This window comes from Microtus pennsylvanicus, chromosome 2, assembly GCF_037038515.1.
Source record: "Microtus pennsylvanicus isolate mMicPen1 chromosome 2, mMicPen1.hap1, whole genome shotgun sequence".
NCBI classification, from domain to species: Eukaryota; Metazoa; Chordata; class Mammalia; order Rodentia; family Cricetidae; genus Microtus; species Microtus pennsylvanicus.
In genome coordinates this window covers 109,462,208-109,486,352 of record NC_134580.1, presented here as the reverse complement: position 1 = coordinate 109,486,352, position 24,145 = coordinate 109,462,208, and the positions used below count along the sequence as shown (strand labels likewise).

General features: G+C 47.7%; 2 protein-coding genes across 2 annotated transcripts; both read left to right on the top strand.

The window, feature by feature from the left end:
* Positions 1–7,276: 7,276 nt before the first annotated feature.
* Cenpb (centromere protein B) lies at positions 7,277–10,027 on the top strand. The gene has a single exon (XM_075962210.1). It carries the CDS (start codon positions 7,476–7,478, stop codon positions 9,297–9,299), a length of 1,824 nt encoding a protein of 607 aa, XP_075818325.1. The 5' UTR covers positions 7,277–7,475; the 3' UTR covers positions 9,300–10,027.
* Positions 10,028–10,203: 176 nt separating this feature from the next.
* On the top strand, positions 10,204–16,399 carry Spef1 (sperm flagellar 1). The gene is made up of 7 exons (XM_075962212.1): positions 10,204–12,789; positions 14,126–14,237; positions 14,704–14,860; positions 15,046–15,085; positions 15,190–15,247; positions 15,428–15,551; positions 15,657–16,399. The coding sequence occupies exons 1-7, from the start codon at positions 12,681–12,683 to the stop codon at positions 15,762–15,764; spliced, it is 708 nt and encodes a 235-aa protein (XP_075818327.1). The 5' UTR covers positions 10,204–12,680; the 3' UTR covers positions 15,765–16,399.
* The last annotated feature ends 7,746 nt before the right edge of the window (positions 16,400–24,145 follow it).

The following is a 24,145-nucleotide window of genomic DNA, read 5'->3' as shown; positions in this document are numbered from 1 at the left end:
GTGCATAAAAGTCCTCTGAGGATAGTGTTTCCAAAACCAACAAAACAGGTTTCCCCCACCCTCGCCCCAGCACACACACGCTTCAGAGTGAGAAGGGGCCCTCCTGTGCTGATTTTGGAAATCACATCTGGAGGTGCTCCTGGTCCCCCGTGGAAGGGAGAGGAGCCCAGCAGAGTCCTTCCAGGGCCCCTCATCTAACGGCTCACATGGTCCTGAACTTGAGGTTGCCATTCGATCATGGACTCAACTAAAACAACAAAACTAGTCCCTAAAGATCAGTTAAAAGATTTGCGCTTCTAGTTCCAGGACAGGCTCCAAAGCTACAGAGAAACCCTGTGTTAGAAGAAAACAAAAATAAAAACGATTTGCTCTTTTTGAATTGAGGAGGCGAGTGTCTCATTATGTCATTATGTAGACCTGGCTGGCCCAGGATCTGTCTGTAGAGCAAGCAGGCTTCAAATTCACGGTGCTCACCCTGCTTTTGCCTCCAGAGTGTTGGATTACAGCTATGAGTCACCGCTACTGGCACGTTAAAATGTTTGTGACCTGCAGAGCAAGAGAACTTCCCTATCTTTTAGGGACTTTTCTATCTTAATGTTTTATGTGTGTGCATGCTTTGCCTGTCTGTGCACCATTTATCTGCTTGGTGTCTTTGAAGGACAGCAAAGGGCATCAGATCCCCCGAAACAGATGGTTGTGAGCTGCCATGTGGAGGCTGGATATCAAACCTGGGTCCTCTGGAAGAGCGGCCAGTGTTCTCCACCTCTGAGCCATCTTTCCAGGGCCCTTTTAGAAACATTCTAGTTTCCCCTGTTGGTCCACCGCGCCCCCCACACCTGTGTTTTTGTGGCTTGTGACATGTCACATTTATGTTTCACCAAAACTTCAGACAGAGAATATCAAATGATAGCAAAGGCAGCACCCCCAATCTTCAGAAACAGCATTGTGAGAATGTTCTTTTCTTGCATTGTCTCCTGAAGATGAGTCATACTTCTCCAAAGGAAACATGGACGACAGCCACAAAGAGAATTACATATTTCCACATTCAAAAAGCAAAAGGGAAGCTGGCCTTGGTTGTGTACTTATAAATTTATGGAGGGAGGAGGTCGAGGAATGAGAATCACTGAGAGTTTGAGGCCAGCCTGGGCTATATAGTGAGACCCTGCGTCAAAAAGTCTGAAACTACCAATAAAAGAAAAGTAAAAAGGGGCTTGAGATGTGAGAGGCCATTGGCCTAGCATGTGCAAAGTTCTAGCTTCTGGAATGAGTTCAGAACACAGCAAAAATATAAATAAATGTGGTAAAATGTGTAATTTTAATTTTTTATATTTTAGTATTATATTTAAAGTAATATATTAAAATATTGTTATTATGGGTAGTTTTTTGTCAACTTGACAAAAGCTAGAATCATCTGGGAAAAGAGGAAACTCAAGAAGATGCCTCCATCAGATTGACCTGTAGGCAAGTCTGTGGGGGTATTTTCTTGATTAATGATTGATGGGGTAGGGCCCAGCCCACTGTGGATGGTGCCTCCCCCAGGTGCTCCTTGGTTGTATGTGTAGGGGATGGAGAGACATCTCAATAGTTAAAGAGCACTGACTGCTCTTCCAGAAGACTCAGGTTTGATTTCCATTATCTACCTGGCAGCTCACAACTGTCTGTAACTCCCATTCCAGGGGATCCACTGCCCTCTTCTGACCTCTGCAGACAACTAGTCAGGTGCAGACATACACGAGATCAAAGCATGCAAACATGTAGTGGTTTGAATAAGATGTCCCCAATAGGCTCAGCTATCTGAATGCTTAGGAATGACACTATTTGTTGGAGTAGGTGTGGCCTTGTTGGAGGAATGTATCACTGGAGTGAGTTTTGAGGTTTCAAAAGCCCAAGCCACACCCAACGACTCTCTCTCTCTCTCTCTCTCTCTCTCTCTCTCTCTCTCTCTCTCTCTCTCTCTCTTCTGCCTGCAGAACTCTCAGCTGCTTCTGCATCATGTCTGCCTGAATGCTGCCATACTCCCCGACTACGACGGTGGTGAACTATACCTCTGAAACCACAAGCAAGTCCCAGTTAAATGCTTTCCTTTATTAGAGTTGCCATGGTCATGGTGTCTCTTCACAGCAAGAGAACATTGACTAAGACAATACACATAAAAAGTAAATCTAACCGAGCAAGCAAAAGACAGTATTTGTCCCTTGGAGGCTGAGACTGGAGAATTATAAGAGTGATGATATCTTGGACTATATACTGCGTCTCCAACTCCAAAAACAAAAATAAAGCCAGGGATGGTGGTGCATAACTTTAATCCCAGCACTCAGACCTCTGTGAGTTCAAGGTCAGCCTGATCTACAGAGTTAGTTCCAGGACAGACTCCAAAGCCACAGAGAAACCCTGTCTCGAAAAACCAAAAAAAAAAAAAAAAAAAAAGGAAGTTCTAGGCCAGTCAGCCCTAGACAATGAGACCCTGCCTCAAACAAAGCAACATAACCTGACCAGCAGCAACAAAATATGTATGGGAAAATGCCTACAAAAATATTCTTTGATTATCACAAAGAATAGATCACACATATAATCCTAACACTTGGGAGGTAGAGGCAGAAAGACCAGGAGTTTAAAATCATCCTCAACTACATACCTACTTCAAGGCCAGCATCCTGTCTCAACAACAACAACAACAAAAAAAAAAAAAAGAGAGAGAGAAATTTTTTCAGTGGTAGCATTATACATTTTTATCCTGCAAAGCACTTTGGTATTTTAAAAGACTCAGAAGAATCTGTATAATTTTTCAATTTCTAATTGAATTTTTCAATTTTCAATTTCTAATTAGAAATACAGGTGGTTTTTTTTTTTTTTTTTTGAAGCAGGGCCACACAGAGCCAAGGCTGACTTCAGACTCAAGGTTGAGGAAGACCTTGAACTTCTGATCCTCCTGCCTCCAGAGTGCTGGGATTATAGGCTTGTGCCACACTTCTGGTTTTTGATGACCTGAGAATAAAATGCAGGGCTACAATGCATGCTGGGTAAGCCTTCATCCTACTGATCTACATTCCCAGCCCTTAAGCATATGTTTTCAATATAGCAGTTTCTCAGATGATTAAATAAAGTTACTATATGGCCCAGTGGTCCTATGCTAGGTATGTACCCAAGAGTAACGAAAACATGGCTGCCCAAAACTTTGCAAACAAATGTTTATAGCAGTATTCATCATAGCCAAAAAGGTAGAAACAACCCACACATCCATCAACTGATGAGTGGATAAACAAAATACCATTTGTAAAGGAAAAAGAGATCAGGCATAAGGTCAAATTATTACCCACGTGTGATGCAGATGAACAACCACAGTAGGTTACGGTCCTGAGGGGGGAGATGTTTCCTCACTTCTTTGTTTTTCGAGATGGGGTTTGTGTAACTACCCTGGCTGTCTTGAACTCACTCTTAGACCAGGCTGCTGGCCTTGAACTAACAGAGGTCCACCTGCCTTTGCCTCCCAAGTGATAGGATTAAATACCTGCATACCTGTGTCACCACCGCCTGGCTTCCTCACCTTTTGTTTTTTTTCAAGACAGGGTTTTTCTATGTAGCTTTGGAGCCTGTCCTGGAACTCACTCTGTAGACCAGACTGGCCTGGAACTCACAGAGATCTGCCTGCCTCTGCCTCTTGAGTGCTGGGATTAAAGGCACGTGCTAACCTTCATTTAAGGTGAGGAAAACATTCTAAAATTGACTTGCTGGGGCTGGAGAGATGGCTCAGCGGTTAAGAGCATTGCCTGCTCTTCCAAAGGTTCTGAGTTCAATTCCCAGCGACCACATGGTGGCTCACAACCATCTGTAATGAGATCTGGCGCCCTCTTCTGGCTTGCAGACATACACACAGACAGAATATTGTATACATAATAAATAAATAAATATTAAAAAAAATAAAATAAAATTGACTTGCACTGGTAGCTGCACATATCTGTAAGCTGTATACTCTGGGTGTACAGTTACAGACTATGAACTACAACATCATAAAGCTTTGATATCTGAGAGACCACAGGCAAATTGAACATTCCTTTTAGGACTCTCAGGTCTGGGTGCTTTGAAAGTCTAGTGATAACCCCATGTCTAGATAGCTTCCATCCCACTAATATCATCTATTCTACCCCCTTTCAGGGCCCTCCTTGGTGTCACATAGACTGGTACTTACACAGCCACTCCGGGACAGTCCACCTGCTCTGCAGTTGGTCCAGGCTACCTGGAGTTGCTGAGCAGGGTTCACACCCATTATGCTTATTTTACCCATCCTTCATGCCCATCGGCAAGCTTTTCATTCTTCTTTCCTTTTCCTTTTTAATATGTATGTGTGTAAGTAAATATGCAAATATGCATCTGTGTTTTATTTTTTTTGAGACAGGTTTCACTGTGGAGCTCTGACTATCCTTGAACTCACAGAGATGCACCTGCCTCTGTCTCTCAAATGTTGGGTTTAAAGGTGTACATCACTACATCTGGAATGCTTTTCTTTTTTTGAAACAGGATTTGTGTAGCCTAGGTGGGTTTCAGACTTGCTGTGTAGCTGCATGGCCTCACATTCCTGATCCAGCTGCTTCTGTTTCCCAGCTGAGATTACAGGCCTCTACCACCATGCTTGGCTCTCTTTTTCATTTTAAAGGGTAGTATTTTTTTTTAATTTTATTTTATGTATATGGATGTTTTGACTGTATGTATGTCTGTGTACCACATGGGCCTACAGGGACCAGAAAAAGGCGTTGGACCTGGAACTAGTTAAAGACAGTTGTTGACTGACATGTGTGTGCTGGGAATTGGACCTGGGTCTTTGGGAAGAACAAATGTTCTTAGCGACTGAGCCATTGTTCCAGCCCCAAGAGTAACACTTCTTATAAAAGAAAACGTGGCTAAGCATGGTGGTACATATCTGTAATCTCAAGTACTCTCGACACTGAGGCAGGAGGAACACAAGTTCAAGGCCAGCCTGGGCAACTTAGATTCAATCTCAAATAGTTAAGAATAAAGGGGCTGGCATTTAGAGGTAGAATGCTTGTCTAGCATATGTAAGGCCTTGGGTTCGGTCCTCAATTCTGTAAAAGAAAACAAAGAAAGAGAAAGTAAAGGAAGAAGGCAGGTAGGCAGGCAAAGCGACTTGGAAAATTCAACAACATAGGAGAAAAGCTCTGTCCACAGCCCAGTCACCAAACATCCACTGATTATAAGTCAACATATATGAGGAGGCAGGGGGCCATATGTACAAATGTACGAAAACTCCAAAATGTAAGCAACGTTCCCTGAAGACACATAGGATGGTGTCCTTGGCGTGTGGCTCCATATTTACCTTGTAGATTTCTTAAACATCAGGAAAATAAAGTTGGGGTGAAGCATGTGATTGGTATGCATGAGGCCCGAAGTCTGATTCTTACCGTCACACACAGAGGGGAAAAGACCAGAGTGAGAAATACGGACAAAGGCTGAGACTCTCAGGATCCAGTGTACACATGGAAAGACAAACATGTATTAAAAGAGCAGAGACTTACAGTCTTCCCTGACCTTGTAGAACACCACAGACTTGATTTCCGACTTTGTCTTTATCAGCTCCTCATGAGTGTGTTGTTGGTAATTTCTAGAGCCCTTAACCTGGAAGCTCCCAGGCCGCTGTCCTTGGTTCTCTTTGTTTCTCAACCTGAAGCTTCATCTAGCCCCAGCTCCTCACCCTGACATTCTGGGATGCTGATCTTCAAGACTTTTAAAAACATGATAACTTCACTTATCATGTCTCCATCAAAAACCACCCCCAAGGGCTCAAGGATCTATGCAGAAGAGGAGGTGAAGAGATTGTAAGAGCCAGAGGTGATGGATGATTCCAAGGAAACAGTGTCTCCAGACACAGCAGAACTGATGCCCGTATGAACTCACAGAGACTGTGGCCGCATGCACAAGGCAGACACAAATTCAAGCCAGACCAGGTCCCAGCACTGAGAGGGGAAAACGGATACATGTCTCACCCAAACCAAGAAGCCATCTGCAACTGATCCCCACTGGCAAAGGGAAAATCAGTTTACTTCAGTGAAGTGTCACTGGATATATCAATCTCATTCCCAGACAAACCCCGTGCCCAGGAGTAGTTGGTCAAAACAAAATGAACTCAGTGGTACTTTTGTAGGCTTTTCGTCTCATTTTGCTTTGTTTGGGCTTTTTTTTGTCTTACCAGTATTTTGCTTGTTTATTTTTTGTTTTGTAGGGCTGTGTGTGTGTGTGTGTGTGTGTGTGTTTCTTGGGTTGTCTGATGTGATGTCACAAGCCTTCATTTTCAACATTGAGGAATCAAAAGCAGGTGAATCTCCACGAGTTCAAGACTCACCTGATCCGCACAGAGTTCCAAGTCAGCCAGGGTTACATAGTAAGACTCTGCTCAGAAACAAACAAGCGAGCAAAAAAAAACCTATAATGTACACACTGTCTTAAGGAATCATCACTTTCATGTGTTTGGTGCTGCAGGAAGTTTTAAGATTTATTTGTACATATGCATATACACACATATATTTCTGTAGTTGAATCTACAGCTAACTGCATGAAAAAACCCAATGATACCCAGATGTTATTAGTGTTTTTGGACTGTGGTTTACAAGAAGTTTAAAATGTCTTTAGCACCATCAAATGGATTTAAATGCCGTGTTGTCTTTACAATAACCTAAATGTGTACCCATCAACTGGCTCTCTCATATTTGGAACAATACACATGATTAAAGTGCATATCTGGGGGAAGGTCCGGCACTTAAGAGCAATTAGCTGCTTTGGTGGAGAATCAGAGTTTGGATCCCAGTAGCCACATTGCAACTCACAAACCACCTGTAATCTCATTCTTGTTCGACGCCCTCTTCTGTTCCGCTCGGGCATCTGCATGCAGGTGTGCACACACACAATCAGACATACACATGCATAAAGACAATTAACCCAAAAAGAAGCATATTGGCAGTGGTATTTCACCCACTGAAAACTTAACCGCTTGACGCCAGCCAGTTAAAATGCAGTCTAAGCAGCCTGACGCCAGCTGGCCCTGTCTTCAGGGAAGAGCAGAAGCGAGAGCATCAAAACGTCCTTGCGCATCAGTCCAGGTGTCTGGCATTTTGTCTCTGCAGATGACCTATCCCCGCGCGTGGCCGAGGCTCACGGTCCGGACCTCAGCGCCCCCGGCGGCGGGTCCGGGCAGCAGCACGGGGTAGGGGAGGCGGCGCCCAGCGTCCCGCGCTTCCCGCGAGATCCCGCGCGCGCTCCGCCCTGCGCCGCGCCGCGCTCCCCGCTGGGCACGTCCTGCCGCCCGCGCCGCCCGCGCCGCTTGCCACCGCCCGCCGCCGCCCCGCGAGCCGCTTTGTCTCGGGCGGGGCGCACGGAGAGGCCGCCAGGTGCCCCCCGCCGCGGGCCCGGGCCCCCCGCCCCGGGGCGGCGACGGCGGTGCCGGGCCCCGGGGCGGAGGGCGCGCCGGGATGGGCCCCAAGCGGCGGCAGCTGACGTTCCGGGAGAAGTCGCGGATCATCCAGGAGGTAGAGGAGAACCCGGACCTACGCAAGGGCGAGATCGCGCGGCGCTTCAACATCCCGCCGTCCACGCTGAGCACCATCCTGAAGAACAAGCGCGCCATCCTGGCGTCGGAGCGCAAGTACGGAGTGGCCTCCACCTGCCGCAAGACCAACAAGCTGTCCCCGTACGACAAGCTGGAGGGGCTCCTCATTGCTTGGTTCCAGCAGATCCGCGCCGCGGGCCTGCCGGTCAAGGGCATCATCCTGAAAGAGAAGGCGCTACGGATAGCGGAGGAGCTGGGCATGGACGACTTCACGGCTTCCAACGGCTGGCTGGATCGCTTCCGCCGGCGCCACGGTGTAGTGGCCTGCAGCGGCGTGACCCGCTCCCGGGCGCGAAGCTCTACCCCCCGGACCCCAGCGGCACCTGCCGGCCCAGCCGCGGTGCCCTCCGAGGGCAGCGGTGGGAGTACACCAGGCTGGCGCACGCGGGAGGAACAGCCGCCGTCGGTGGCTGAGGGCTACGCCTCGCAGGATGTGTTCAGCGCCACCGAGACCAGCCTGTGGTACGACTTTCTGTCCGACCAGGCCTCGGGGCTGTGGGGAGGTGATGGAACGGCTCGCCAGGCCACCCAGCGCCTTAGTGTTTTGCTGTGCGCCAACGCTGATGGCAGCGAAAAGCTTCCCCCGCTGGTCGCAGGCAAGTCCGCCAAGCCCCGTGCAGGCCAAGGTGGTCTGCCCTGTGACTACACTGCCAACTCTAAGGGTGGAGTCACTACCCAGGCCCTAGCTAAGTACTTGAAAGCACTGGACACCCGAATGGCTGCAGAATCTCGTCGCGTCCTTTTGCTGGCTGGCCGTCTGGCTGCCCAGTCCTTGGACACCTCGGGCCTGCGGCACGTGCAGCTGGCCTTCTTCCCTCCCGGCACTGTGCATCCATTGGAGCGAGGAGTGGTCCAACAGGTGAAAGGCCACTACCGCCAGGCTATGTTGCTCAAGGCCATGGCAGCACTCGAGGGCCAGGATCCCTCAGGCCTGCAGCTGGGCCTGGTGGAGGCCTTACACTTTGTGGCTGCAGCCTGGCAAGCGGTGGAGCCCTCGGACATAGCAACTTGCTTTCGGGAGGCCGGTTTTGGAGGTGGTCTTAATGCCACTATCACCACTTCCTTCAAGAGTGAGGGAGAAGAAGAGGAGGAGGAAGAGGAGGAGGAGGAAGAAGAAGAAGAGGAGGGTGAAGGGGAAGAGGAGGAGGAAGAAGAGGAAGAAGAAGGGGAGGAGGAAGAAGGTGGGGAAGGAGAGGAGGTGGGAGAGGAAGAAGAGGTGGAAGAGGAGGGTGAGGTTGATGACAGTGATGAGGAGGAGGAGGAGGAGGAGGAAGAAGAAAGCTCCTCTGAGGGTTTAGAGACTGAAGACTGGGCCCAGGGAGTAGTGGAGGCCAGTGGTGGCTTTGGGGGTTACAGTGTCCAGGAAGAGGCCCAGTGCCCCACCCTCCATTTTCTGGAAGGTGGGGAGGACTCGGACTCAGACAGTGATGAGGAGGAGGAAGATGAAGAGGAGGATGAGGAAGACGATGAAGACGAGGATGATGATGATGATGGCGATGAGGTCCCTGTACCCAGCTTTGGGGAGGCCATGGCCTACTTTGCCATGGTCAAACGGTACCTGACCTCCTTTCCCATTGATGACCGCGTGCAGAGCCACATTCTTCACTTGGAACATGATCTGGTCCATGTGACTAGGAAGAACCATGCCAGGCAGGCGGGAGTTCGGGGTCTTGGACATCAAAGCTGATCTGCCGGACATAGCTGCGCTCCAGCCCAGATGGACAGTACCTGCCCAAGGCAGAGAACTCTGGAGATGGCTGGAGGAGTTGCAGGGCCTTCAGGAATGCTTCGTCTGGCCCCGAGACAGGCCCAGGGGCTGAGGTCTGCCTCACTGCTATTGCCTCCTTCTCAGATTCCTCTTTCCTCCCCGTTAGTTCCTGGGCTCAGGGCACTGGTTGGGTGGGAAGCTGTCCGGTGCTACCACGCTATGCCACCAGTGGGCTAGACCATAGCAGCAGCCAGGGACAGGTCCTGGAAGCTCTTGGCCAGAGAGTGCCTCTCCCCTTGCCACCCAAACAGGTCTTTGGTGGGGGGGATCCCAAAGCCATTCTGGAAAGGGCTCCAGAGAAAGGTCCAGCCTAGGCTCCCACAAAACTAGCATCCCCCCGTCCTGCACCTCTAGGCTGCCTAAAGAAGCACAGTGTAACGTAGGGCAGGCTCCTGAGCCTGCCTCCTGCCTGCTTTCCACCTCCCTAAATCCCTTGCTCTGGTCCAGTCTTTGGCCCTTGGTTTTCTTTCCAGATTGGAGGTTTCCAAGAGGCCCTCTTGGGGAGTGACAGCAGGCACCTCCAATCTGGGCAGCTGCAGGCCTTGTGCCTCAACCTCTGCAGGCCCCCATCCTGGGCAGAGGGGCCTGGGGCTGGGCCCAGAGTCCAGCCGTCCAGGTGCTCCCTTCCCAGTTTGAATTCAATAAATCTGTCTACTCCCCTTTTGTGGGAGTGAATGTTTTAACAGCCATGGATGCATCCTTCATGGTCTGGGCTTGCGTCTGTCTTGGGGACACATCCTTTCCAGGTTCCCCTTGGTTCTTGTAGTGGGACATGAAAGCAGGGTTTGAGCAGATGACCACGACTGGGGTGAGGGGCAGGCAGTGACACCCACATCTAAATGTTAAGAGAACTCTGGGGAGGGTGGGCCTTTAGTGACGCATCTCTTGATAGACTGCAGGAACCCTAACCTTAACCTCCTTTGATGGTAGTGAGAAGCTTTGGTCACTGGAGTGGGGCAGTAGAGAGGGAGCCAGCGATCTGTTAGGGGATCAGGCAGTATACCCCTGAAGACTGAGCCCACCAAAGCTAGTTAAGGAAGGTCTTCGCAGGGGTTGAGCAGGAATGAGGAAAGCTTTGGTTCTGCTATGGGCCAGGTTAGAGTTGGAGGGGCATGCAAGGAACCCTCTGTTTACTTTAAGAGGGAGTTCTTCAGGCTGTTCAAGTGATTGGCATTTTCACGTCTGTTAAATCACCTTTGAGGCCATGACAGGAGGAAGGTGAAGTTACTAGGAAACATGGCACCCCCGTGAATTGGTAGCTCACTGTGCAGGGCCACTCCCCCACTCCAGTCCAAAGGTGAGGGCATGTCCTTTCAGAGCCCGGCCCCTCCCTTCATGGCTCTCCCTTACTAGGGCTCACAGGTTCCAGTCAAGGAAAGACCTGAGCGGTACAGGTAACTCTGAGTCCCAAACCGGTTTTCCCACCTTACTTAGGGCTGGCGTATTACCTCTGGTAATTTCCCAATCCCTAACATACCCCAGCCACCAGGTTCTCCCCACTCTGGAATGTAAGGGGGTGGGGGATATCCAAATCGTCCTTTGTGCCTTGTTTGCCCTGGATATGGTTCCTTCCAAAAAGGCTGTCCATAAACGTTTGGCTCTTTTGTATTTCCGACACTAGGGGATTATCTCCAAGCCTTGAAAATTAGTTTTTGTTTCTTTAATGCAAATTTTGCTTATACTTGTACTGGGGTAGGGATGAACCCAGGGTCTAGATTAACCTAGGCAAGAGCCTCACTGCTGAGCCACACTTCCCCCCGAGTGTTTGGAAACGAAATCAAGCAAAGAAGTTGGGATTCCGTTTGGCATCAGCCCTTCCTCTAATTGGGACTTTGGAGGAAGAGACCAGAAAGCCTAGCCTACCCAATGGGCCTGCTCTAAGTAGTAAGTGGGAGGGAGCAGGGGTATTTTCTCTAGATGCCCCATGGACAGACAGACATCTTTATCTCCAGTACCAAGACAAATCACTCTGCCTCCTGCCAATAAGAACCTCTTACTGGTCCCAGGATTTAACACAATCTGATGCCAATAGGGCCTTTCTTTATGCTAGGTGTCAAACACTCAGATGCCCTTATGAGGTAACAAAACCCACGATAAACAGGCAGAAGAGGTTCAGTAATGTGCCCAGAGCTACATTAGGCTGCCAGAAGCGGACTTTCTCCTCAGGCAGGCTCTGGAAGTTTCCCTTCAGTACTTCGTAGCCTTCATTACGGAGGGCCCTGTGTTCCTACCCCTCCTGGTTGCAGAGACCAGTTTCTAGCCCATCGTAGAATATCCCTCCTGTGAACGATAAGGGGTGTGACAGTGTCTGCCAAAACTCTAGCTTTCGTGTGTACTGTGGATTTCCAATCCCTAATCCCCATACAGGTGCAGGCCGCTTAGACTTTTTCCCATTTTGTAAATTTCTTTCAAAATAAATTATTGGGACAAGTAGATGAAAACTTTCTATTTTACAAAGAAGGAAATAGGGTTAAGGGATTAAATGACCTTGCCCAAGAAAATGGCCTTACACTGCTCTCTCTGGGAATCTGGGTTACATATTAAGTGCCCCAGTAGGGTACATTGGGATGAGGAAATGGCAGTGACCCTAGGTCTACAGAGCTTGGGAGGGAGCTAGTGAGGAAGCACTGACTGTGCTTCCAAAGGACCCAGGTTTGGTCCCCAGCACCCACATAGTGGCTCACAACCATCTTAACTCTAGTTTCACCTGCCCTCTGCAGGTACCAGGAACGCATGTGGTACACAGATATACATACAGGTAAAACACACATACACATACAAAAATAAAATACTAATTCAAAAATAGACAACTTGTCACACAGCATCAGTAGGTATTAGACTAACAGAGTGCCCGCCTCCCTAAATGCTAATATGCATGGAGATGCTGCTTCCTTTAGGACTGACAAATGGCACAGAAGGGGAATGGTTTCTGGGGACATAGCTGGTTTTGGCAAAGCCCAGATTGGGCAGTGATTGATCAGCAAGTGATATGGGCAGACAGGTGATGCCTTCTTGGGGAGAAAGGAAGATAAGTACAGATAACTGCCCTTTCAGAGCTGGGACCCAGGGGAAAGATATGGAAAAACTACAACTCCCAGAAGTCTCTGTTTCCAGGCAAGTAGCGACGGTTGCTATGGTTTCAGAAAACAATATGGCTGCTCCCAGATGGGATTTGAGTCTGTGCCGAGTAGGCAAGGAAACATAGATCTGAACGCTCGCAGTGGCGAGAGGAGGCACTTGAAGGGTCCTGGGGCTAGCGTTGGGCTCTGTGGGGAACACTGAGGCCTTGCCCAGAAGCCAATGGCAAGCAGCGTGGACGAGGAGGCTCTGCACCAGCTGTACCTGTGGGTAGACAACATCCCTCTGTCCAGACCCAAGAGAAACCTCTCCCGGGACTTCAGTGACGGAGGTGTGTGTAGTTGTGTTTTACAATGTCCTATCTTTATGTATGTGTAATAGATTTGTGTGTATGCTATAGTTTTTGTTATGTCTGTATGTAGAGCGGGAGCAGGGGTAGGATCTGTGTTTTTGGGACTTGATAGGGGAAGTGGGCACTTGCATGTTTCTTTTATTCGTGAGTGAACAATGTATGTCCATGATACCTTGTGTACATAGTGTCTGTGTCTCGCTTCAGGGGTGTTAAGGACTAAGCTGTGTGTCTGGGTATGTATTGGTGAACCTATGCTTGCTCATATTTCTGTGTTCTACAGTCTGTCTTGTAGTGTGTGTGTGTGTGTGTGTGTGTGTGTGTGTGTGTGTGAGAGAGAGAGAGAGAGAGAGAGAGAGAGAGAGAGAGAGAGTGAGTGTCTTGGACTCCTGCCTCTACTACATTGCTGTGTCTAGCTCCCAGATTTTGTGATTATAAGCATGTACTACCTCTCCTGTTTGTTTTTAATGTGGTGCTAGGGCACTGTGAATGCTATGCAAGCATGCCACCAACTGAGTGACATCCCCACCCCGTGCTCTTTTGTGTTGACATGTTCTGTCCTGAATGTATGTATCGTTTTTTTTTTGTGCATATGTATAGTGTGTTTGTTTTTTCAGGAAAGGCTCCTGTATTTAAAAAATGCATAGTTCTGTAGCCAGGATGTCTTTGTTTCTATGTGTATAATTGAGGAAACTACTTGTATATGTGACTTCTGTGTTTGTGTGTGTTCTATGTATGCACCATGTGTGTCTGGCATTTATTCTGTGCATCTATACATTCTGGCCTATATACACACTGTAGAGGGACATTTTTGATTCACAGGGTAGCGAAGTAGCCCATAACTCACTATTTTCCTGCCTTCTATGTGGTGGGATTACAGGCATGTGCTACCACAGCCTGCTTATGTGGTGCTGGGGGTTGAGAGCAGCACTTCATACATGTTATACAAGTGTGCTACCAACTGTGCTATATTCCCAGCACAATAGAAGGATCTTGTTTTTCTGCTTGTATAAATCTGTGATTCTCCTGAGATTTTAGTGTGTGTGTGTGTGTGTGTGTGTGTGTGTGTGTGTGTGTCCTTTTGAATTCCCAGAACAAGGCTGCAGCCTCCTGTAGGGCCCTCTTGGAGTCTGTTTTTCTGCGCCCTGATCTAATAAGGAAGATGCTTTTTCTCTGAGAAATGTAGGATCTTGATTTAATTATTGATCTTGCTTTCTTTGTCTCCTTTCTGTCCACCTTCCCTTCTTCTGTATCTCCATCCCTTCTCCCTGGCCCATGCTCTTGCTTTTCCTATCTGTTCCCAATCCTACTCCCTCAGTCCTGGTTGCAGAGCTTATCAAGTTTTACTTCCCCAAGATGGTGGAGATGCACAATTATGTCCCTGCTAACTCTCTCCAGCAGAAGCTCAGCAACTGGGGTCACCTGAACAGGTAGTAGAATCCCGAGGTGCAGAAGTAAACTCTGCAGCCCCTGCCTGCTTCTCAAGAGGGATTGCTTCATCCTCAACTCAACTTTCTGTGACCTTGCCTGGAGATGTGTTTTTACTAGCACGCACGCGCACGCGTGAGTGAGCCTGCGTGTACACACCCACACACCCACACTCACACCCACTCCTGGATTGGTCCCTAGCAATGCAAAACAACAACAAAAAACCTCTTGTGGTCTTGACAGGCAGACTGAGACAGCTGGGGGGAGTGGGAGACACAGAATCCATTTAGTAATAAAATCAAATAATTATTTTATTGGGATGGAAACACTCAAGGGAAATTGGAACAGTCAAGCAAGGAGGTTCAGGAGTCTGCCCTTCCAGTCCCCTGGGGCTAAGTCCACTCCTTTACCATTGCACTCCATTCATTTTCCCAGGACCCACTCACCCTTCTTGTATCCACTCCGTAGAAAGGTGCTGAACAAGCTGAACTTCTCTGTCCCCGACGACGTGATGCGGAAGATTGCGCAGTGTTCTCCAGGTGTAGTGGAGCTGGTGCTCATTCCACTAAGGCAGCGCCTGGAGGAGCGGCAGAGGCGCCAGAAACTGGGTGCTGGCTCCTTACAGGTGCTGCTGATGGGGGCGCAAGGGGTGCTCCACACACAGTGGACTAAGCCATGGTGATGCCTAGGCGATAAATAGGAAGATGGGTGCCTAGCTAAGAGAACCTGGCTGGCAGGATTGTGAAAGGGAAATGGGGCTTCTTGGAGGTAGACGCCCAGGTTCACAGGAGACCACATCTGTTCTTTCAGGAGCTGGCTTCTCAGGATGTCAGTGGCTACATGGATATGGGTAAGGTGGCTTTCCCTTATCTCAGGAAAGCTTTCCCACATCGATCTTAGGGGAGACAGGAGAAGGGTACTCCAAGGTCACTCCTTCACTTGCTTTGTCCTTAGGTCTGTCCCAGAAGACTCTAGGAGACGGTGCCCCAGCCCTGGGACGAGAGCAGCTCAGGTAAACTCGAGAGTTCTGACCTCACCAGGCTTGACACCTTCACCACAAAGACTAGTGTGGCAGTGCCTTGGTCATTGGGGAGGTGGTGAGAAGGCGACAAAGGAAGGCCTGGTAGCAAGCACTAGAAAGGAATGGCAGAGCCTGAGGTCCAGGCCTCTGCTAAGCTGCTATCCACTGCAGAGGGGGCCGGCCACCGGCGCCTCGACCCCCTGGATATAACCAGGCGCTGCAGGGCGATCCGAGCTTCGTCCTTCAAATCGCTGAAAAGGAGCAGGAGCTGTTGGCCTCTCAAGAGACAGTGCAGGTGAGGAGGGGACACTAAGGCCTAAGGGCAGCTTGAGGTCTGCAGGGGCAAAACACTGGCAGGGCAATAGGTCTTCAGGCTTGACGCCTCTGCGCCCCCACCCAGGTCCTGCAGATGAAGGTGAAGCGTCTGGAACACCTGCTCCAACTCAAGAACGTGCGCATCGATGACCTCTCCCGGAGGCTCCAGCAGGCCGAACGCAAACAGCGGTGAGCAGTGCCCGGGCTGCGCGGGTCTTCCCAGTACCCGCTGGAGCCCCGACGCCGCGACCTACCCACTCACCTGTGGACGCAGGATTGGGAGGGCGGAGCGAGCTGCTCACTGGCGCCCCCTGCAGCAGCGGCGCTCGGACACTGCGGGTTCGGGCGAACGTGGGGGTGTTCAAAGCCGAGACCTGGGATTGATCCTCCTCCTTACACTCCATCCGGGCCAGGAGAAAAGACCACTCTCCACAGCCTAGAAAACCTGTGCGGAGACACGGCATGACCTCCCAAACCGTGTCCACTTTGAGGCTCCCAGCGCTGGGCCTGGAGAGGCGGTCCTCTGCTTCCTTTCTCAGCTCAGAGGACAGCCCTGTCTCCATCCATGCAAATTCTCCATGGCCTCGGACACGCGAGCAACTACCCCCGGAAGTGGAGGGATTCTCTTGCCCCTCTTGGGTGCTTACATGGGACCCATCTCAGAGTTGGAGACTACCGCAGCTGGAGAGGAAAGGATAAGGTGTTGAAGAAGCCAGGAGTAAGAGGCATCCAGCTGTGTGCAATAGCCATTTCTGCATGGAGCAATATAAGGAGCGCCTGGGGAAGACAGAGCAGAGTTGTCTCTATTAAAAGTGGCGTTGTGCGTTCTTCCCCGTGCTGCCTTTTCTTTCTGTCCGTATGGGTCCGAAAGGCAGCGAGTTCCTGCCTTGTCCTTTATCGCTTTCACCTAGCTGTCCTTTTAAAGACCCCGTGGACCCAGGATGGGTCTCATGTCTTTTTAGATTGATGATACTGCCAGTGAACAGAGTTTGGGAAGTGTGACAGCTTACTTCTAGCACTGGGTGACCCCCATCGCCTCCTTCCGGTGTCCTCCAAACTTGTCCAAACCCAAGCTGCAAATTTTCACCAAGGTGGCCACTCATGTTCCCAACCTTGCCCATGGATTCTCTTAAATTAGCTTTCTGTACGACTCTCAACCCTGTCCACACACTGATCTCAATTCTATGGATGGAGGCTACATGTCACTTGAAACCCTGACCGTGGCATGACCTTCACTCTAACGATTTGTTGACTGACAATAATGCTGAAGGTTTGTAAATCCCGAGGGTCTGGCAATTCCATTCCCAGGCATGCATTCAGCATATTGCATGGGAGAAACTTGTGTCCTATATTCTGGGAAACACACCACAACAATCATACAGAACGGAAATGATGGGCTGGGGATGGGCTCAGCTGTTGAGAGCATTTGTTGTCCTTGCAGAGGAGCCAGGTTCCCAGCACCCAGGTGGCAAGCCACAGCTCTTCATCACTCCAGTTCCAGGGCCTCCAACACCCTCTTCAGACCTCCATGGGCACCAGGCCCACATGTAGTGCACAGACCACCACCTGAGCTTAAAATAAATCAAAGAAAAAGAATTAAAAAGGAACTTGTATTGGTGATCTATTACTGTGTAACAAATTACTACCAATGCAAAGGCTTGAACCAACACATGATTTGACTTTCTTTTGTTTGTTAGTTTGTTTTGAGAGTCCAATCTGAGCATGGCTCAGCTGGATCTTGAGCTTCCACCATGCTTGCAAGGTTAAGGCTGAGGTGTCAGCTAGAAGTGTGACCTCATCCTCAGGCTTAAGCTCAACTAGGGAAGGAGGCACACTCTGTTAACAGATCGGTCCCTTGTGGGTTGTTGGACTTCAGTGTTGACGATTGTTGCCTTGTGACTGCTCTAATTTCCTTGACCATTTCCAGTATAGTAGCTTGCTTTAAAAATTTGCGTTTTACATTTATGTAAGTGTGCATATGCATGCCACAGCGCACGTGTGTGTGTGTGTGTGTGTGCACGTTGCGTAGGTCAGAGAACCCGAGACCACATAGTGGAGGGAGAAAACTGACTTTCACAAGTTGTTCTCTGACCTACACACACATCAAAACTTGGGCTGTAGCAAATATCTTTATTCACTGAGCCATCTCACTGGCCCCACATAGCTTCTTATTTTACTAAAACCAGCAAACAAGACAGTAAGGAGTGGGTTAGCAAATCACTCATGGTAGCACACGCCTTTAATCCCAGAGCACGGGAAGCAGAGGCAGTCCAATCTCTATGAGGTCAAGGCCAGTCCAGGCTATATTTTGAGACCCTGTCTCAACTAATTAATTAAAAAATAATTAAAGGTGGGGCTGGAGAGACGGCTCAGAGGTTAAGAGGACCAGAACTCACAACTGCCTGTTTCAGGGGATCAGCTATCTCTAACTTCTAAGGGCATCTGTACATATGTGTGTACTCACACACATGTTTTAGAAATATCTTTAAAAGAGTAGGTAGCAAGATGGAAATTGCAATCATCTCATGTAATCATAGACGTGACATCCCAACACATTTGCTGTTTTCTGCTCACGAGAAGCACGTTGTTGGGTCCAGTCCACATCCAGGGAGGGACGTTCACTGGCATCAACATCAGGAGGAACTGTTGGAACTATTTTTCCTTTTGTGATCCTCCTGCCTCTGCCTCTTTCAGCAAATCCTACCAGCATGCGCCACCACAACCGTCTATTTTTCCTTTTGTGGTAATGAAAGAATAAAATCAAGGAAAGTAGTAGTTTCCTTTAAGAAGACTGAAGAGAGAGGAAAGAAATTCAGTTGCTTTATGTTATTAGCAATGGTTTCATTCTGGGGGCAGGTGGTGGAGCTATGTATGTGAATTATTTATGGAACCAATGGCTAAATAATATTAAGAATGTGCTGGGGGGAGGTGGAAAGATGGCATAGTGGTTAAGAGCACTGCTGCTCTTCCAGAGGATCTGGGTTCAATTCCCAGCACCACATGGCAGCTCACAACCGTCTGTAACTCAAGTTCTAGAGGATCCAACATGCTCACACAGACATACATGCAGGTCAAACACCAATGCACATAAAATAAAAATAAATGATTTTTAAAAGAATATGGTGGGGACTGTATCTCCGTTGGTAGAATGTTTACCTAGCACACACAAAGCCCTGTGAACAGTCTGTAGTACCACATAAACAAGACATGGTTGCCAGTACCTGTAATCTCAGTACTTGGGAGACAGAGACAAGAGGACTGAAAATTCAATATTATCCTTGGCCACATAGTAAATCCATAGCCAGCCTGGGCTACATGAGACCCTGTTTCAAAGAAAAAAAAAGTTGGGAGTTAGGAATTGTCTTTGAGGAGACACCAGGGCCAAGACAACTTTCAAAAGAAAGCATTTAATTGGGGTTTTGTAGCTTTTTTTTTTTTTTTGAAACAGGGTTTCTCTGTGTTGCTTTGGAGCCTGTCTTGGAACTAGCTCTTGTAGACCAGGCTGGCTTCAAACTCCAGAGATCTGCCTCCTGAGTGCTGGGATTAAAGGCATGCGAGCATAATTAATAAGAACTCAGAAGCAGAAATTGGGATTCAGCCTGAAGGTCAGAAAAGTAAAACAGCCAGCCATTGGCTCTTACCTCTCTATCTCAGTCCAAAATGGCGATCCTGCCTCCTGGAATCTCAGAATGAGACAGTGTGAGAGCTGTCTCCTCCCATTTTATATTCCTCTCTAGTATAGCGCTGTCTCCTCCCATTTTATATTCCTCTCTAGTGTAGAGCTGTCTCCTCCCATCTTTTTTAAAAAATACTTATTTATTTATTATGTACACAATATTCTGTCTGTGTGTATATCTGCAGGCCAGAAGAGGGCACCAGACCTCATTACAGATGGTTGTGAGCCACCATGTGGTTGCTGGGAATTGAACTCAGGACCTTTGGAAGAACAGGCAATGCTCTTAACCTCTGAGCCATCTCTCCAGCCCTCCTCCCATCTTATAGTCCTCTCTAGTGTACCTTTAATCTAGGGATTAAAGGTGTGTACCTCTACTACCTGGTTTCTATGGCAAATTAGCATGGCTACTGGGATTAAAGATGTGTGTCACCATTTCCTGGTCTTTAAAACTGACCAGTGTGGCTGTTTTACTCTCTGAACTTCAGGCAAGCTTTAGTTATTTTTTTTTATTTTTAATTTATTTATTTATTATGGATTTCTGCCTCCTTCCCGCAACCTCCTCCCATTTCCCTCCCCCTCCCCCGATCAAGTCCCCCTCCCTCATCTGCTCAAAGAGCAATCAGGGTTCCCTGACCTGTGGGAAGCCCAAGGACTGCCCACCTCTATCCAGGTCTAGTAAGGTGAGCATCCAAACTGCCTAGGCTCCCCCAAAGCCAGTACGTGCAGTAGGATCAAAAACCCACTGCGATTGTTCTTGAGTTCTCAGTATTCCTCATTGTCCGCTATGTTCAGCTAGTCCGGATTTATCCCATACTTTTTCAGACCCAGGCCCACTGGCCTTGGTGAGTTCCCGATAGAACATCCCCATTGTCTCAGTGTGTGGGTGCACCCCTTGCGGTCCTGAGTTCCTTGCTCGTGCTTCGTCTCCTTCTGCTCCTGATTTGGACCTTGAGATTTCTGTCCGGTGCTCCAATGTGGGTCTCTGTCTCTGTCTCCTTTCAAAGCCTGATGAAGGTTAATATTCAGGAGGATGCCTATGTGTTTGTCTTTAGATTCACCTTCTTATCCTTTATTTATGGCTAGAAACCAAATGTGAGTGAGTACATCCCATGTTCCTCTTTTTGGGTCTGGCTTCCCTCACTCAGGATAGTGTTTTCTATTTCCATCCATTTGTATGCAAAATTCAAGAAGTCCTTGTTTTTTACTGCTGAGTAATACTCTAATATGTATATATTCCATACTTTCTTCATCCATTCTTCCGTTGAAGGGCATCTAGGTTGTTTCCAGGTTCTGGCTATTACAAACAATGCTGCCATGAACATAGTTGAGCATATACTTTTGTTGTATGATAGGGCCTCTCTTGGGTATATTCCCAAGAGTGGTATTGCTGGATCCAGGGGTAAGTTGATCCCGAATTTCCTGAGAAACCGAAACACTGTTTCCAGAGTGGTCGCACAAGTTTGCATTCCTATCAGCAATGGGTGAGTGTACCCCTTTCTCCACAACCTCTCCAGCAAAGGCTATCATTGGTGTTTCTTATTTTAGCCATTCTGACAGGTGTAAGATGGTATCTTAAAGTTGTCTTGATTTGCATTTCCCTGATCGCTAAAGAAGTTGAGCAAGACCTTAAGTGTCTTTTGGCCATTTGAAGTTCTTCTGTTGAGAATTCTCCGTTCAGCTCAGTGCCCCATTTTATAATTGGGTTGATTAGCCTTTTACGGTGTAGTTTCTTGATTTCTTTATATATTTTGGAGATCAGACCTTTGTCAGTTGCGGGGTTGGTGAAAATCTTCTCCCAGTAAGTGGGTTGCCTTTTTGTCTTAGTGACAGTGTCCTTTGCTTTACAGAAGCTTCTCAGTCTCAGGAGGTCCCAGTTATTCAATGATGCCCTTAGTGTCTGTGCTGCTGGGGTTATACGTAAGAAGTGGTCTCCTGTGCCCATGTGCTGTAGAGTACTTCCCACTTTCTCTTCTATCAGGTTCAGTGTGTTCGGACTGATATTGAGGTCTTTAATCCATTTGGACTTGAGTTTTGTGCATGGTGATAGATATGATCTATTTTCATTCTTCTACAGATTGACATCCAGTTTTGCCAGCACAATTTGTTGAAGATGCTCTCTTTTTTCCATTGTATACTTTTAGCTCCTTTATCGAAAATCAGGTGTTCATAGGTTTGTGGGTTAAAGTCAGGGTCTTCTATTCGATTCCGTTGGTCGACTTCTCTGTTTTTATGCCAATACCAAGCTGTTTTCAATACTGTAGCTCTGTAATAGAGTTTGAAGTCAGGGATGGTAATGCCTCCAGACAATCCTTTATTGTATAAGATTGTTTTGGCTATCCTGGGTTTTTTGTTTTTCCATATAAAGTTGATTATTGTCTTCTCCAGATCTGTGAAGAATTTTGATGGGATTTTGATGGGGATTGCATTGAATCTATAGATTGCTTTTGGTAGAATTGCCATTTTTACTATGTTGATCCTCCCAATCCAAGAGCAAGGGAGGTCCTTCCATTTTCTGGTGTCTTCTTCAATTTCTTTCTTCAAAGACTTATAGTTCTTGCAAGCTTTAGTTATTAAAATGCAAATGAAATATCACTATAGGGCTTCCTTACAGTTTTAGAGAGCGAGTCCGCGATCATCAGGGCGGGATCTTGGTAGCTGGAAGGCAAGGTGCTGTTGCTGTAGATAAGAGCTCACGTAATCTGCAAACTGCCGAAAGAGAGGGAGCAAGACTGGCCTTGGCAGTGACTTTTCAAACTTCAAAGTCCACCTCAATGACAGGCCACACCCACTCCAGCAATCTTTTGCCTACAGTCCCATTAACTAGGAATCAAACAAAAATTTAACAGCAGATTAAAATAATCAGGCTGATGAGACGGCTCATCAGGTAAAGGCACCTTGAGTTCAATCCCCAGGACCCTCACGGTAGAAGGGAGAACTTCCCTTCTACCCGCAGGTTGTCCTCTGAATTCATGAATTCTGATTTCCTCTGGTTTATTCATTCCGTAATTCCCCAAATGTTTAAAGATGAGTAAAAAACAGACTGACAATCCTGTAGAAGAGAAAGCATGCAAATGACATCTAAAAATTGCTACTTAATGTTTTGAGTAGATTAAGCATGCCCATGATTTTAAAAAACACGCGCAAATAAAAATAAAAATGAAAAATGCAAAGTCTGCTTGGATTTAAAACTGGAAAGGATGCTGAGCATCCTTCCAGAATGTTCTTATTTTTTTGAGAATAGGGTCTCTCTGAGTAGTCTTCAACTCAAAATTCTGTGCATTGACTTCCTGAGTGCTGGGATTATAGGTAAGCACCAAGCACACCTATAATACCAGCAGTAGGTGGGATTGCAGTGGGACTTGTGTGCTGCGTGCTTTGGAGCCTGTCCTGGAACTCACTCTGTAGACCAGGCTGGCCTTGGAACTCACAGAGATCTGCACGTGTCTGCCTCTCGAGTGCTGGGATTAAAGGTGTGCGCCCCCTCCGCTCGGCTATATTTCTTCTTTACACGCAGGGAAGTGTGTTGCATTCTGTGTTCTGCACCTCTTGTAGATCTGTGGGGATTAATTTTTTTTAAGAAATATTTATTTATTTATTATGTATACAATATTCTGTCTGTGTGTATGTCTGCAGGCCAGAAGAGGACACCAGACTTCATTACAGATGGTTGTGAGCCACCATGTGGTTGCCGGGAATTGAACTCAGAACCTTAGGAAGAGCAGGCAATGGTCTTAACCACTGAGCCATCTCTTCAGCCCTGTGGGGATTAATTTTATGAACGAATTTAACTGGGCCACAGGACATCCAGTTACTTAATCAGCCTTGTTCTCAGTGCTCTGTGAGAGCGTTCTGGGACATTAGTGGAGAGAAGCAGATTGCACTGTCTTCTGCAGGCAGGCTGGCCTTACCCAGTCAGTTGAAGTACTTGAGTAGGACACAAAGGCTGATCGTCCCTTAGATATGAGAGAATTCCTACAGCCCAGTGGCTTTTGCACTGGCACCTCAGCTCCACCCATCTTTCTCTTCAGACTCAGACAGCAACACTGCTCTTGCTGAGTCTTGAGCCCAAGCCTAACGGCCTTTGTTCCAGAACTACCCAATCAGCTCTCCTCATTTTCAAGCTTCAGAACCTACACAGGCTCTGAATGGATCATTCACCCTCCCGTACCTCTCTATCAAGTCACCCTGTGACCAGAGGGTTCACCAGTTACCGTAATCATGCGAGCCAACTCCTTATACCAAAGGAATCACTTAGGCCCTTTCTTTCAGTTCTGCTTTTGTGCTGACTTCAAACAGTTCTGCTTTTCTGGAGAACTCTGACTTCTACAAGATTCTTCCATGTTGCTCTGTTGAAAATCTCCTCTTTTAGCTACATAAAATTCTATTGCTGAATCCATCCTATACTTGGATACTTTCTTTCTTTCTTTATTAATAATAGTATTGCAATAACAATAGCACACCTGGCAGCAGTATTGTGTAAGGGGTTACCTGGATGATACATTTTATAACTGGGTTGCTAGGTTAAAGAGTGTTGTATGCTGGGTGTGGTGGCACTTGCCTGTAATCCTGGCACTCTGGAGACTGAGGCATAATGACGGCCACAAATTTGAGGCCAGCCTGGTCTATACAGCAAGCCCCAAGCCAGCTATAGACTGTGCCTCTAACAAAATAAATGATTGTATCTCTGGTGATGATACTATGACATTGTTCCCTAAAAGGCCAGGCTGGCTCATAGCAGAGGCAAACACTGGTAACCTGTGACCTTCCTTTGTTCTCTTGTACTGTGCAGTGTTTTCAAGAAATAAATTGCCATTTTTTTCCATTGATGAGGATATGAAGCCACTGGCTCTTTTACCATGCTGATTGGAGTTTCATTTCAGATAACAGTTTGGGGATTT

Bases quoted from the DNA above. Each gene is read 5' to 3' on its own strand.
- Cenpb (XM_075962210.1), top strand. From the start codon at position 7,476: ATGGGCCCCAAGCGGCGGCAGCTGACGTTCCGGGAGAAGTCGCGGATC.
- Spef1 (XM_075962212.1), top strand. From the start codon at position 12,681: ATGGCAAGCAGCGTGGACGAGGAGGCTCTGCACCAGCTGTACCTGTGG. The intron at 15,248-15,427 runs GTAAACTCGAGA...TATCCACTGCAG, and splicing joins CTGGGACGAGAGCAGCTCAG to AGGGGGCCGGCCACCGGCGC. The intron at 15,552-15,656 runs GTGAGGAGGGGA...GCCCCCACCCAG, and splicing joins CCTCTCAAGAGACAGTGCAG to GTCCTGCAGATGAAGGTGAA.